Raw genomic sequence first — 16,658 nt, 5'->3', positions numbered from 1 at the left:
AAATTGTACTCATTTACTAAATTTCAATAACACTATTGCTAAAACCTTTTTTAAATAAATATTTATTTTGATTGTACAAACTTGAAATTAAGGTTTAAATTTCAGAGTAGGAATTTAAGAAAAAGGAATTGTTGCTTTTTTAAATGATTGTTTGCTAAATTGAATTTAATTTTTTTCTGTTCTCATTGCAGATATTACGGATTGAATGCAGTTAGCCCTGATGAGCTGCACCAGCTGGTGCAAACATTTACGTCGCCAGAAGGGATGCAATTATTTGGAAGGTAAGGTTTAAATTTTTTCCTACGCAATTATTACGTTTGAATATTGAATAAATCTTCACCATTTTAAAATGTTAATGCTAATTTACATAATTACTTGACTGATTGAATTATTCAGTAATTATATTACCAACAATATAGACTCGTATGCTAATTACCATATGTTTATTCTAGATGAATATTACGAATTGTTGAACACTGCGGAAAATCATTACCCTTGGAATTTCAAGGGCAGAAAAACCGATTTTTTCATTTTATTTTCAATTGTTATGAAATTTTTGATCAATTTAGGTCATTCTAAATAGAAGAAAGATATATTTTGACTGCTGTCTTTCATAGAATATTTCACCGATATAGGCCTTAGTCAATAAGCGCGTCAGAGTTATAAACAGGGCGAGGCAAACCTTCGAATCTTCCATTTCTGTTAATTTTAATTTTACGAAAACGAGGATAATGTTTTGCCAAATCACTTCTTGTTTTTAGGAACGGCCAACTACATTGATCATCGCCAGCCCTCTCTTGCTTAGCTTTCCGTTATTTTTTTCAGGACCTCGTCAATGGTGGCTAAAATAACACAAATAACAAAAATTAATTATTCAGATATCGTGAGATGCGGTCTGGTGTGATGTAGGTTTCAGAAAAACATTTTCTTTATCGTGCCAACGTTTCGATCTTTATTGAAATCATCTTCAAGGCCTGGGATTTACAAACATTGTTTACATTTAATAAATACATTTAGGATGTGNAGATCGAAACGTTGGCACGATAAAGAAAATGTTTTTCTGAAACCTACATCACACCAGACCGCATCTCACGATATCTGAATAATTATCGATTAACGGTCACTAATCTCTACACAAATAACAAACATAAGTACACAGAAACACGGAGACAAGATTTAAAAAAAACATGAAATCTCGTTTGCATTCACAATATTCGATATTTCTCGAGTGGTCGGGCATTAGCCCCCTCCATTCACGCTAATAAATTACATTCCCACACCAAACTTTGTTCACACTGCCCCCGAGTACTCGATATTCTTCGGAGTGTTCGGTGATAAGCTCTTTTTTCATTTCATTTTAATTCACGCTAATAAATTACATTCATACATTCATTAACATTACTCCAGAATACTCGATATTCCTTGGCACCATCCTGTTGTATTACAAAGTAATAAATATAAACTTTCAGCGTGAAAAATTTAAAAATCTCTACTAAGTGCGTTTATAAAAATAATAAAACTGAAAGAAAACTAATTTAGTTTTGATCAAATTCAAACTTTTTCACATCCCACAAAATAACATTTCTTGTATTATTTAATTAATAAACTAAAAAATAAATAAATAAAACTTTGTGTTAATAATATAATTACCCGCCTTAAGGCAACTTTATGAATACGTTTTTCAATTGAAATTTAAAAAAGTACATAAAAATTTGGAATTATTCGTATTTCTTCGAAACAATATCAAAATTCTTTATATAGGTACTCGGTTAAATATCAAAACCATCGCCTTTTCCTCATTCGTTTTCGCTCACATTTTGAACTCGTCAATACAATTGCGCACTATTGTTGAAACATGTTAACAACAGGCATTGTAATTTTAATCTCGCTTTAACCACCGTAAACATATTTGGCGACGAATGGCCTGTTACCGCAGCAGGAGTTCTCATCAGCGTGTAGATGGAAACGAGGATTACGAGACGTGATGAGGGTTGAAGGGATTTACACCCTCTCAATATTATGCTTCCCATTGAGACAAACTTCAATAATTGTTTCAATTGTTTATACAAATCATTTTAAATTAAACTGTTGAATGAGATGAAATTTAAATTAATACAGCGATCCTTATTAAGTAACTCTCTTAAAAGTTCTTAAAAGTTCAATAGTTACTGTCTGAAAAATAACAGCTATAAATTCATAGCTATAAAATTTAACTTTGGTTTATGTGTTTTATTTTACTAATTATATCATAATGTGTCATCACGCCTTTCCAGTGAAGTGTATTTCTAGCTAATACTCAAGAAGGGAAAATACCAAGTTGTTTTTTTTGCCTGATGGTCTAGCATATTGGCCAAGTCTCAAAACTTCAAGATTGAAATGTATACTTTTGTTATATTATATTTTTAGAGAGAGAGGACATTATTTTGGGATTGCGGGTAAAAGAGAGTATAACGGACATTGAGGTAGGAAGAGGGATATTATTAGAAATTAGAGTGTTGTAGAGGGACTCTCGGTTGATGGAGGTATTGGGACAGGCTATTAAAATATGGTTGGAATCAGCTATGCACGAGGGGTCGCAGGAACAGTAAGGAGAGTATAGGTTATTTATTTTATAGAGGTGGGAGAGAAGACAATTGTGGTTTAGGCGAAGCCGAATTATAGAGGTGAGAGAATGGCGAGGACTATTGTAAGATCGGAACCAAGGGAAGGTAGGAATGCTGGCGGAGTATTCGTTTCGCCAACGGAGCCTGCAGTAACTGTTTATGTGGGCTCTTAGATCTCTAGGGGAGATAATAGAGCAGGGAATGCCAGTGGAGGCCGCAGATTTGGCCAGCCGGTCCGCTTCATCATTAAATTTGTTGTTGCTGTGGCCTTTAGTCCAAATTATGTGCACTACGGTACCTCTATTGGTTAGTTGAATGGTGGTGTTAAATATATGAGATATTAAAGGGTGGTTGGAATTGTGGATATTGGAAATGGCGGATAGGACACTCTGACTGTCGGAAAAGATAATAAGATTATGGGGATTAATTGATTGAGCATATTTTAGGGATTCTAGGATTGCTAGGGCTTCAGCAGTGAAAATGGAGGCAATGCGGGAAAGTTTGAATTGTTTTGAGAAGGAACTAGCTGGGATATGGAAGGCTGCGCCTACACCGTTGTCGGATTTGGAACCATCTGAATAAATGGCTAGAGCCTCTTCGCAATAGCCCATACCAGATGCCTCCTCAATGTATGGAAGGAAGGAGGACCAGTCGGAAATAGAAAGGGGATCGGGAATAGCAAATTTGTTAGGGACCAGTAGTGGAAATTGATTGGTGAGGAACTTCGGGTGGTTGGACGTTGGAGGAACAGAGATAATCAAGTGGGAAAGTTTCAAAAAAAGAGTAGATAGCAAGGGGGATTTCTTGTTCCGCCAGAAATTGCTGGTATTGGAGGCAGTAGCAAGTTGGTGGATGTGGAGGACAGTGGGGTGGTTTTCGATTAGCATACGAGAGGATAAAAATCTACCAGTGACTAGGAACTTACGATGGGTGAGAGGCATCTCCTCAGCTTCCACTTGAAGAGCGTTAGTTGGCGTGGATCTCATAGCTCCCAAGATCACTCTGAGGGATTTATACTGGATTTTGTCTAATTTAGCCAAATGAGTTTTTGCAGCATCTCCATAAAATAATGATCCATAATCCAGTATTGAAAGTACCAGTGCTCTATAGAGAAGAAGTGCAATGCTAGGGTGTGAGCCATAGCGAACTTTAGTAACACACCTGATTATGTTTATGGCTTTTTCGCAAACATCAACCAGGTAATTGATGTGATCTCTCCATAGTAGCTTACGGTCAAACATGACGCCAAGGAGCTTGAACTTGTCCACAATTTTAAAGTTATAAGGACCTAATTTTATATTATCTACTAAAGGAGTTGTACGTTTGCGAGAGAAAACAGTTACAGCGCTCTTAGATTCAGATAGGTTAAAGCCATGGTTAAAAATCCATTCCTTTAGAGAGGTCATTGCTTCAGTCATCTCTTCTGTAGCCTGATTCAAGTTACGATGGGAACAGTATACGGTGATATCGTCTGCAAACTGAAGAGTTTTAATATACCAAATAAAATACCAAGTTACGCACAGGACATACTAGCTTTAAACATAGGCACATGATGGCGGGAACAATACCTCTTTGGTGCCCCTTAAGTGTTGATCATATCATCATAACGTTGTGATTATATCGTTCATAACGCAGAGAACTAAAAGCCTGGATCCCTGTTTCAGTACCTCAGGAATATAAGATTTTTGAGTATATATGTGAGTTGTAGGTTAGTGTGAAAGTAATTTATTAGCGTGAATGGAAGGTTTAAACCCGCCCCGAGAAATATCGAGTGCTTTCAGTATTGCGGGAGGATTCCTCCACGCACTGTCCGGGTGATTCAGCCGACGAAGAATTTTCCGTTACGAAAAACTTTCCGTTACAAGCGCAGAGGACCAGCGATAACCATTTAATATTTGTCAACCCATACACTAATTTTTTCCCTAATTGGGTGAATTTCTCTTTACTACATTAGAGTTATTATAGTTTTAACTTTTTCTATTCAATGTAGTCATTCATAAATTTTATCTATATTTGAATCAAGTTGTCCTTAATGAATACACATTTTACATAACTCGATTTTTATTTTTTTGTTTTAGTCGTTTCATTTTCTAATAAGTTTCCCTAGATATTTTGCTAATTTTCCCCGTTGTAAACATGTTTATGTTCAAAATTGTTTCTTGCCTTAAATAATAAAATTGCTGATTAGTTTTATTTTGTCATCATCTCAGCATTCAGAATTAGTCCAGAAAACGAATTTTCACAAATTCTATAGGATCTATAATTTACATGTACTGAAAGTAGTACTTATTTAAACCTCTTTGATTTATCTGCAAAAAATTTCTTTCATTAAGTAATAACACTACTGGTTAGTTTTATTTTGTAATTGTCTCAGAATTTATAATAGGTCGAGAAAACACATTTTCACAATTTCAACAGAATCTATTATTCACTAGTTTTCGTGGTCCGCTTGACCAATTAATATCTTTCAATTAATTAAGGTTTTTAGTTGAGATAAGAAAGTCAGTGACAGAGCGGGATTCGAACTCACGACCTTCGGGTAGATTCGCCGCTACTCTACCACTTGAGCTATCCTGACCTCGATCCACTCGGACACCAACTTCCCATCTCAACCCCACCTTTTGAATTTTCCCTCCTTTTTGCCATTTTTCAAATGTCGTGTAATCTATTTGATTCTCGGCGACAAATGAAATGAATGTCGTGTAATCTATTTGATTCTCGGCGACAAATGAAATGGCCACGGAGAGCTTTAGTGAAGGTATACTTCATTTAAACTTATTAAATTCACTAGTTTTGTGTTTCGCTTGACCAATTAATAGCTTCCAATTAATTACGGTTTTTATTTGAGATAAAAAAGTCAGTGTCACTCTACCACTCTACCACTAGAGCTATCGTGACTTCCATCTAGAATCTATAATTTGCATACTGAAAGTAGTACTGATTTAAGTCGACTGTAGCCTGCTAGATTGGCGGTAAGGTATGGTATGGTATGGTAAAGAAGGATAGTAGGTAGCGGGGTTTGTGCTCGCCAGGCACTGCAGCCTTTTGGCTTATTGTACCTTCCTAGTTCCTTAGTTCAGAGCAATAAAGTCAATCCTTCTCCTTAGAAGTGTCAGGTCATTGACTATCGCTGTTGCAATTTGATTCCTTAAGTTTTTTCCATACGTTAGGTTAAATCTCCATTCAGCTGTTGCTTCACATTCGAATATAATATGGGTGGCTGTTTCCTCCTCCTCATTACATAATCTGCAAATGGGATCATCGTTTTATACCCATGTTGTGATGATGTTTTCTCAGATACCAGTGACCGATTAGTAGCCACTCCTCTGAGTTTGGCCCTCTCCAATTGCAGTAATAAATTTGCCACTTTTGGAGAGGGTTGTTTCATCATAAGTTTACTATGTCTAGCACCGTTAGAGTTTATCCACTTCTCCTTTTGTTTTGTTTGGATCCATTCTGCGATGGAGGATTCTATTTGTTTTTGTTATCCCAAGTATAAGTCTATTTATGGTCTTACAGATCCTCCTCTGACCAGATCATCTGCTTTCTCATTACCCAAAATTCCTCTGTGCCCTGGCACCTAAGATATCATCAGGTTGTGTTTCCCCAGGTTTTGGAGATTTTGGATGCATTCACTGACTAATTTTTATGCGATTCTTTTCCATGCTAATGCTTTAATGGCCGCATGGCTATCAGTCCTTATGAGGATTTTTTTACCAGTGTAACCTCTTTTAAGATTTTCCAGTGCACAAGCATTGATGGCATGTATTTCTGCTTGAAAGACCGGAGTGTACTTCCCTAATGACTTTGATTGCTCATGTTTTGGGTTTGTACAGAAAACGCCCGAGGAGACATCTGTATACCATATCACTGTATCTGATGCTCTCCTGTGTTCTTCCTCTCCTTTGTAGTCCGTTGAGCCTTTTAGGAAGTTATAAAGATTGGCGGTAAGACTTGTAATATTATCTACAGAACTTATATTATATATTATTAAAAAGAAAATTTAACGAATGCAGAGTCTGATTTTTCTAATGTAAAAGAGATCTTATTACATCTTACTGTAGCAGCTTTAACTTTTGCTAGTTTTTAAATAGAACACCCAAACCAGACACGCACCCTGAGGTATTTTTATAATATTAATTGAGTAAATCAATCCCAAATTTTGTAATTAGAATTTGGAAATACGCTTAGAAAACTGAATTACATCATCCCTCAAACGAATAGGGTGGCCAGGGTGCAAAAGGGGGAAAAAGATATTGCATTGCCCTTCCCAGGGGAAAGGGTGAGTTGTGGGAAAACATTTGTTAGATGGTGGTTGAAATAGAAGTTGTCAGACCTTAAACTAGAATAGAAAACAGTAAATCTAATAATAAACAAAGAATTTGCTTTTTATTATTTTCAACTGGCCTCGGCCAATAAAAAACTGTATTTTAAGACCACATGTTTCTTTATTAATAATTTGAAACACGTAACTTTGATCAATTGGGCAATACTAGGGATGAGCATCGATGGTCGATGTTTGGAAAACATCGATGGTAGGCGGCCGATGTTTGATGTGTTTAACATCGATGTTACGGTGTCGATATTTTTTGACCACCGATGGTGGGCTGTCGGTGTTTTATAAACTTTTTCAGTTTTTCCTAATTTCCACTTTTGTGGATAGGGAATGACCCATATTCGACCATCGACCATCAATTCGTCTTTCTTCTCTCTCTCTCTCTCTCTCTCTCTCTCTCACTCTCTCTCTCTCTCTCTCTTTCTCTCTCTCTCTCTTCTTTTTCTCTCTCTCTTCTTTTTTCTAACTCCCTTCTTCTCTCTCTCACTCTCTCTCTCTTCTTTTTTCTCTCTCTCTCTTCTTTTTCTAACTCCCTTCTTCTCTCTCTCACTCTCTCTCTTCTTTTTTCTAACTCCCTTCTTCTCTCTCTCTCTCTCTCTTCTATTTTCTGACTCCCTTCTTCTCTTCTCTTCTCTCTCTCTCTCTCTCTCTCTCTCTCTCTCTCTCTCTCTCTCTCTCTCTTATCTCTCATTCATTTCATTCACACATACACACACTGTCTCTCTCTCATTTTCTTTTCTCTCTCTCTTCTTTTTCCTGACTCCCTTCTTGAATTGACCCATATACTTCTGATATGAAAGTGACCTATCAGAACCTGTCAGGAGTTGATCAATTTGTTGACTTAGTGGCACATCTGTTCCCTCTGAACGATTATTTTCCACAGCTGGCCAGATTATTTGGAAAACCAGAAATCGCTTATAGGATAAATTGGCTTTGAATCTACTTTTTTTTAATTGCGTTCCGGATAAGATGTGGTAGTGTTTCATTGTAAAATTTGGATACATTAATTCTAATAAATTAATGGCTAATAATTGATTTTAGTTACGTACATGTTAAATCTTTACCTTTTTTGAGCAAGGGACAGGAATTGGGCTTGGGTGGATTATGGATTTTTTCCGTATTATCGAAGAAAAACCGCGAGATGTTTTGAATAAAATTCACAGGAACAAAATACTTTAACAATAGACGTCTTTTATTTAAAAGGGAACGAGAGACCTATATGCAACTATAAATGAAACCAAAGACAAAAATAATTCCAGATAACTGTTATTAAAAAATAAAATAATTTATTAATCAAGTTCCTAATAAAGGTTTAGAAATGGCGAATTTTGAAAAATTTGCTAATGTTTCTAAAGTGGCGCATAAAAATAATGTATGCTATGAAAATAATTTGAGGTTTGAGTAATGAGTACTCAGAAAACTATCGATGTGTAGACCACTAGGTCTACATAGAGTCAAAGGTTGTAGAGTCGGGGTGAGGTTCCGATGTTTAGTCGATGGTGACCATCGATGTTTTTTTTATCGATGCTCATCCCTAGACAATACTAAAGTCAAACATAAAAATTAAATATAGCAAATTTTTAAATTTTTTTATGGAAAACACTAACCTTTTATAAACTAATTTTTATATTTAAATTAATTAAGATTTTTAGTTGAGATAAAAAAGTCAATGGCACGAGCGGGATTCGAACCCACGATCTTCGGCTAGATACGCCGCTGCTCTACCACTTGAGCTATCGTGACCTCGATCCACTCGGACACTAACTTCCCATCTCAACCGCACCTTTTGAATTTTCCCTCCTTTTTGCCATTTTTCAATCCCGCTTGTGCCATTGACTTTTTCTCTCAACTAAAAACCTTAATTAATTGTAATTGTATTAATTGGTCAAGCGGACCACGAAATCAGTGAATTTAAATTTAAAGTTCACTTTGATCATTAAAAATAAATAAAAAGGCCAATGTTGTTTAACGTCTCAAAAACAACAGTTAGTGAATTTATGTTTATTAAAACGTTTAAAAATTGCAAATTCAAAATAGTTTTGAAATACAGGAAGTATTACATGAAGGGACAAAGGGTAGGATCATAATGAATATGAAAATCCATGATACACAGTTTTTCCACTAAACCCCGGAGCGCCTTTAATTCAAAACCCTTATCCTTTTCCTTTTGGATTAAATTACTAAATATTTAAAATTTACTAATGATATTTATATTTCCATTGGTTCGTTTTTTTAAGAAATAAGTTAATGGGTATGAAGAATTTTTATTACCCAAATCATCCAAAAAACCTCTTCATTTATTAAATTCTTAATTTAAAGTTAAATCTTTTTTCGCTTAACCGCCGAACTTTACAATCCGTTAAAGTTAAAATATTGACAGTAATTTAGACTAATTGCCGACTATATCCTTCAATTTGTTACATAAATTGTCCAGTGATTTACCAATTAAAAAGATTTACAAAACAATAAACTACAAAATTTATGTGATAGAATTGGCTTTTAGGTATATTTTTACGTATATAATTCAAAGGAAAGATCGTTAACTGACATGAATATTTAATGTGTGAAACGTTACAGTTCACATTAACCTCAATTATTTATTTAAAAGTACTTTTACGGACGGGTTGATACAAAAACGTACAAATTCAGTTGGCTGCAAAAAAATCAAAATTGTAAAATAACTAATCAAAGTTGTAAAATACTGAGAACAAAAAATCCTTTAAAAAAGGAACCTTTTAGAATGATGCCAAATGAATTATTGAATTATGAATAAATTATTGAATAATTATTTCGGAAAAATTATATCTAAATGAAAAAGTCGTTATATATGGCATCTCAGTTTGGCAGAAAATCTGTGGACGCCAAAGTTTGTTGCTCTTTCGTTGGAAAGACAAAACATTTATCACATTTGTAATGATGGTCTACATTACTTTTAATTTTGCAAACTTAAATTGAAGATGTTTTTGTGTCGTAATGAAATTTTTTATATGTGTGACTTGTTATGAAAAAAAATTGTTATGTGTGTTAAATTTTATTCATTTCTATTTTATTAAAAAAATTAAATATCCAGAAATATCCAAAGTGTATATAATTAAAGCGTAATGATCGAAATTACGTTGCTAACAATAATTCACGTAACAGAGGAATATAAAAATAAATAAATCAAAAGAGGCTAGTTTTATTGCGAGAGTTTCCAAATGGTGAGCTAATATTCTGGTGATAATTTATAAAAGCTTTCCTCGTTTAGGGGAGTAATTAAGCATCGAATGGCAATTAAAAGTAAAGGGAAGTCGTTTAGCTTCAGATTCCTCCGCTCTCGTCCCACCAGACTGATACAATCTTTAAGGAGCAAGACAACCGTTCATCGCGTCTAATGAAAAAGGACTAATATCTCAGCGATGAAATATTTTGAAGCTATAGGAAAATCTCAAAATCCAAATTCTTGGAAACGCTAATTAATTACCCGAGGACGAATTTTTTCTTGTTATAATTGAATCTTCTATATAAACACTGTCATTAATAAATAAGAAAGGAATATTGACTTTCGCAGGAGATTAATAATCCGACGGCATTGACCTTCCGCGGGTAGTGAATAAACAAGGCCTCTCAATTAGCTCCTTGCTGAAGATACCAACGGCGGGCTTTACTTAAATTTTTAGAAGGGTAATTCATCAAAAACAACTTCAAACGGCTATAAAAAATTTACCAATTATGCACGACCCACTTTGTTCCGAGCCTCCTTACTACATTCTTTAGAGGCGATTCCGCATTTCTTCGCTCTATAGGGCGAATCAAAGTGTTTTCCTTAAGAAAAGTTCGAAAAGCTTACAAGAGCTTAAAATCAAACAGTGCAAGGTAAGTAAATTGATTAAAAGCCTCCCAATTCAGCCAAACTTGGTTAATTTTGATCAACTATTGAAACATGCTTACAGAGTTATTTGGAAAAATTAGACGGTCTTTATATTTCTTCACTCCTTCCTCTTCAATAAATATATGTGTGCGTGTGTGTCTTTCATCTTGTCTATCTACCTTGCATCTATCTATCTACTCATTTCCTCTCTCTCTCTCTCTCTCTCTCTCTCTCTCTCTCTCTCTCTCTCTCTCTCTCTCTCTCTCTCTNATGTCTGTCTGTCTGTCTGTCTGTCTGTCTGTCTCTCTCTCTCTCTCTCTCTCTCGCTCTCTCTCTCTCTCTCTCTCTCTCTCCATCATACACACACACACACACACACACACAGAGCTCAAATAATCAAGCAGATTTACTGAACAACAGAGAAGCAATCAGCTAGGTACAACAGAATGTGAGTGAAAATGACGTAAGGATAGCCCTAAGAACTGTAGGTAAGATGTCTTTAGATATCTTAGCAACCATCGAAAACTACAGTCTTGCTGAAGAAATAAGAACAGCGCTGGATAATATGACGGCAACAAAAGGACATTGCATACATTTAAGATGGATAAAGACTGATGCAGGACAGCAGGGAAACGAACGAGCGGACCAACTAGCAAAGGAGGCAGCAAGCGACGCGGAACTGCAAGTTGTATTCAGCGCGATTATTCTTATATTAAGAAGAACATGGAAAAGGAATCACTACAAATATGGGGGCAGGAATGGAGACAAACCACAAATGGATGTGAAACAAGGAAATACTTCCCGACCCTAGAATTCCGTCTGAAACTGAGCATCTGCCATACAAAACCATCGTTGTCAGGTCATGGAAAGCACCGTTCGTATCTCACCCGATTTGGCATAATTGATGATGCGACCTGCCCATGTAATTGGGGTACACAAACATGGGAACACATTCTATTCAGTTGCTGGATGTTCGACTGGACATGCCTCATTAAAGCTATAGTGTTGAGAGAGGATGGATGGTCACAACATGAAAACAGCTTACTGCAAAACTATAGCGTGGAATTGTTCAAATTTATAAACTCAACTAACAAACTATGAAGTGATAACTAAGTGCAATAAATTTAAAGATATTAAGATCGGTAATTATCAAAAATCTATATGATGCAATGTATTGATTGTTAAATACCTGTAATCACTATGGTAGCAGGTAGAATAAACTCCCTGGTCACAGGATGGATTTCTGGATTGGATAGCAAACAGAATATTCGCAAACTTAGAAGTACAACGTAGAATAGCATTAGGTATATAATATTATCAGACCACTTTAACAACCTTTGCACCATGGCATCTGAAGATCGTATTTGAAATCAAATTACCTTAACAAGCTCCACATCACGAGCTGCATACGTCAGGAAGTATTTTATGACTTTTCAATGCTTTCGTATCAATAAGTCCCACAGCATGTCATCTCAAGATCGAATTGGGTGTCAGGCCATAAAACAAATCCTGCGAGATGAACTGCAGATCCCAAGGATGTGTTTTATGAGAGGGCATTTAATATCAAAAATTTTATGCAAAGACGGTTGAAAGAAAAATCTGTGTCACGAGTTGGACTCCAACCCACGACCTTCGGAACGACTTGAGCTATGGTGACCTCGATCTCCCCAGACACCAACTTATTCTCTCAACCGGCTATTATTCACATCCCCTTTACACAGGGTGTACTGTGACCATGGAAAAAAAACACACACTAACACCTTCTAACTCTCCCACACACTTAGAAACAGAATTTGAACTAAATAATCTAGGCAACGAAGTACTTTACTGATTGGAGAAATGGTCGATGGAAAATAAAGTCAACTTTACTCCAGAAAAATCCGAAGTACTAATGATCACCAAAAAAAGGAATATAAAACCTACAGAAAAGTACATAATGGTGGGAAAATTTTCCTGTTAAGAAAATGCGCGTCTTGGGATTCCGTTTGAAAGGAGGTGGAAATGGAATCTTCATATAAGCAAAATATATGAAAAAGCAATCCAAATTGTACATATGTTGGCAAAATCTGCCAAGGTGTACTGGGGGTTGGGTGATGGAGCTCTATAAACAATTTATTAAAGAGCAATTTTGCCTATATTGTCTTATGCTGTACCAGTATGGATTTCTGGATTGGATAGCAAACACAATATTCGCAAACTTAGAAGTACAACGTAGAATAGCATTAAGAACAAAAAGAGGATTCAAGACAATCTCTATTGACGATCTGCTTGGTTCAAGTTCTTCAACAGAGGTGGAGATGTAATGATGAAATGACCAGAAAAAATATTTGAAATTTCTTATTTTTCATAAATGGACTGTAAAATAGAATATAATGACGCTTAAATGAAGGAGTTACAATTCTGAGGATCTTTCTATGAAATTGTGATTTTAATGTTTGTAGTTGAATGTAAAGGATTTCTTATAGTAAAAAGAAAGAAGTAGTAAGAAGGACAGTATTTTTTTCTAAAAAGCGAGAATAGACGGACCAGAGATGTTTAGTTTGGACAAAACCATTTTATTAATTAAGGGCAAATTACGAAAACGGCGCTCGGACATACTAAACCTGCAACACAGTCAGGTTCGGCAAAACTGTATCGCAATTGCTTCAGGAGCGAACGTCGAGTCATGATCTGAAAATTTATATTAAAATAATTTTAAATTATTTTGACAGGTATGTAAAAATTTTAATTTATGACATATTGCCCAGGTTTTTTAACATTTAATTTTTTTTAAATGATGAGAATCTTTTATTTGGCATTTCTGGTGTTGAAGTGTCCGAAAAATCTCAAGACTTTCCTATTCTCCTTTCCCATTTTGTATAGAAGCTAATAAAAATAATAAAAACGATATCGATCTGTCATCTGTGTGTTTCATTAACTTTAAATCAAATTGGATGTTTTATTAAATTTACTGTGATTGACGTCAATATCTTGTTTAAAATGAACCTTCTTCTTGGTAGTTTGTGTTCCCACTTAATTAATTCCTTCAGTTTCTTCTTTATTTTCTAAGATTGATAAAACACTGTGTTTCATGAAACTGGGCATTCAAAACAGCTGAAGAGAGGGAGCGGGTAGCACCCCGAAATCGATATTTTTTTAAAAATAAAGACTTTTTATGAAACGTGTGTTTTTGGTTGTCTCCATCTGTGGAATAGAGTGGGTCAAGATAAAAAATATATCGGATATAGTTTTATTAGTTTAATTTTCAAAAAACTGTTAATTTTTAAACTTATCCAGTAATTTGTTATTATGTCAAGTTGGTAATTTGAATTGAATAGCAATTAAACTATGGCTTATTTCATCCTAAAGAAGATCGATAATAAAGTTTTTTCTAGAAATATTAAAACAAGATTTATACTGCAACCAGATACACGAAAGTCCACCATGTAAAATGGAAAATCGACCATCAATTCTTCTCTCTCTCTCTCTCTCTCTCTCTCTCTCTCTCTCTCTCTCTCTCTNCTCTCTCTCTCTCTCACTCACTCTCACTCTCACTCTCACTCTCTCTTACTCTCACTCACTCACTCACTCTCACTCTCACTCTTTCTTTCAAGCTCTCCCTTTCTCCCTCCCACCCTCGAAAAGGTCAGAACATAAACACATTCAACACAATGGTATGAAAATAACATCAAATTAGTAATTTTATTTTTCAATTTTTTCACCCCTTTTTGTTACATTAACTGTGTTTTTCCGACCAAATGTTAGTTCGAGAATAAAATTGAAAACATTTCCTTCCTTCAAGGGCGTTAAAATCCTAAAATACTTGTCTATGTTTATTGTTTACTGGTCAACAAGGCCAGCCTTTGATTATCACATTTGGCGTATTTGTGTGTACAATCAATGGAAACATCTCTTAGAGTAATACGTCCAGAAAATCGTACAAAACAAAAAAAGAAATATTTACGAATTTAATTTGTACTTTTTTCCCAGAAAATCGTACAAAACAAAAATGGAAATATTTACGAATTTAATTTGTACATTGTTTTTAACATGACTATAATTAAATTGACAATAGAATGTATTATTGAAAAATAATATCAATTTTTTAACAAATACAAAATTAAACAGAATTTTTCAAGTTTTATAAACTGCCCCACGATCAATAATCATGGTAGCCGAGAAAATGAAGTCGGGCGGTTGACGATCTCTGCATAATCTTTAAAGTAGCTTTGACTTTGATTTTCAAAGTGCCAGGAAACTTATGGATGAATTAGATTGTAAACTATTAGTTCCCTACCTGTGATACTATCAGCAGCCGGGTTAAAATATATGTAACAAATAAAAAAAAAGTGCAGTGTTTATTGCTCTATCAAATATAGACTTTTGATAAAAATTAGATACATTTCAATATAATATATTTCAACACCTCTGCCTCTTAATATACCAAATTATTATTAAAACGTGAAGTTAGAATAATCCAAGCTTTTCTTTAAAATGTACACAACTAAAATGTTGGTCAGCTGCTAAAAGATCTCGAGGTATATAATATTATCAGACCACTTTAACAACCTTTGCACCATGGCATCTGAAGATCGTATTTGAAATCAAATTACCTTAACAAGCTCCACATCACGAGCTGCATACGTCAGGAAGTATTTTATGACTTTTCAATGCTTTCGTATCAATAAGTCCCACAGCATGTCATCTCAAGATCGAATTGGGTGTCAGGCCATAAAACAAATCCTGCGAGATGAACTGCAGATCCCAAGGATGTGTTTTATTAGAGGCCATTTAATATCAAAATTATTATGCAAAGACGGTTGAAAGAAAAATCTGTGTCACGAGCGGGACTCCAACCCACGACCTTCGGAACGACTTGAGCTATGGCGACCTCGATCTCCCCAGACACCAACTTATTCTCTCAACCGGATATTATCCACATACCCCTTCGCCAATATTGCTAGACGTTTAAACAAGCTCTGGATTAATGCATTTCAAAACTATATTTTATATGAGACCACCTCAACAATTTCTGTAGCCCAGCAACTCAAGTTCTATTTTAAGCCAAACCATCTCAACAAGGTCTGCATCATCAGTGCATATGCCATGGTTGTGTTTCATGACAGTTTATCTCAAGAATCTCTGCAGGATGACATCTCAAAATCCAATTTTATATCGGACCACCTCATTATGTCCAACAGCATGGCATCTCAAGATGGTATTTGGGTAAGACCATATCAACAAACCCTGCGTGATGAACTGAAGATGACAAGTTCATATTTCATGACACACCGTTTCAACAAGCTCTGGATAGTAATACAATATTTCAAAGTTATACTTTATATCAGACGACCTCAACCAATTCTCCTGCCTAGCATCTTAAGGCGTATTTCATTCCAGACTATCTCAACAATCTCTGCACCACGAATGTCGATCAACAGCCAAAACGCTCATAGCATGACATCTCAAGGTTGTATTTATGCCAGACAACCTTTTCAAGGTTATATTTTATCTTACAATTAATTAAGGTTTTTAGTTGAGATAAAAAAGTCAATGGCACGAGCGGGATTCGAACCCACGATCTTCGGCTAGATACGCCGCTGCTCTACCACTTGAGCTGTCGTGACCTCGATCCACTCGAACACTAACTTCCCATCTCAACCCCACCTTTTGAATTTTCCCTCCTTTTTGCCATTTTTTAAATGTCGTGTAATCTATTTCATTGCTCAAGTGGTAGAGCAGCGGCGAATCAAGCAAGCCGAAGATCGTGAGTTCGAATCCCGCTCGTACCATTAAATTTTTTATCTCAACTGAAAACCTTAATTAATTCTAAGATATTAATTGGTCAAGCGGACCTCGAAACTAGTGAAGTTATATTTTATATCAGACC

At 35.3% G+C, this 16,658-nt stretch overlaps 1 protein-coding gene across 2 annotated transcripts in view; it reads left to right on the top strand.

The window, feature by feature from the left end:
• The window catches only part of LOC106673997 (acid sphingomyelinase-like phosphodiesterase 3b), a 151,312-nt gene that overhangs the window by 130,191 nt on the left and 4,463 nt on the right, over positions 1-16,658 (top strand). For both annotated transcript variants that reach the window (XM_024230347.1, XM_024230348.1), the window contains exon 8: positions 192-281. In XM_024230347.1, the coding sequence (XP_024086115.1) occupies positions 192-281 (90 nt within the window). The remainder of the gene's footprint in view (positions 1-191; positions 282-16,658) is intronic.

The sequence above is a fragment of the Cimex lectularius genome, unplaced genomic scaffold (genome assembly GCF_000648675.2).
Source record: "Cimex lectularius strain Harlan isolate CLEC.00 unplaced genomic scaffold, Clec_2.1 scaffold91, whole genome shotgun sequence".
Taxonomy (NCBI): domain Eukaryota; kingdom Metazoa; phylum Arthropoda; class Insecta; order Hemiptera; family Cimicidae; genus Cimex; species Cimex lectularius.
The sequence above is the reverse complement of the archived record's forward strand: the minus strand, read 5'-3'. Positions and strand labels throughout refer to the sequence as shown.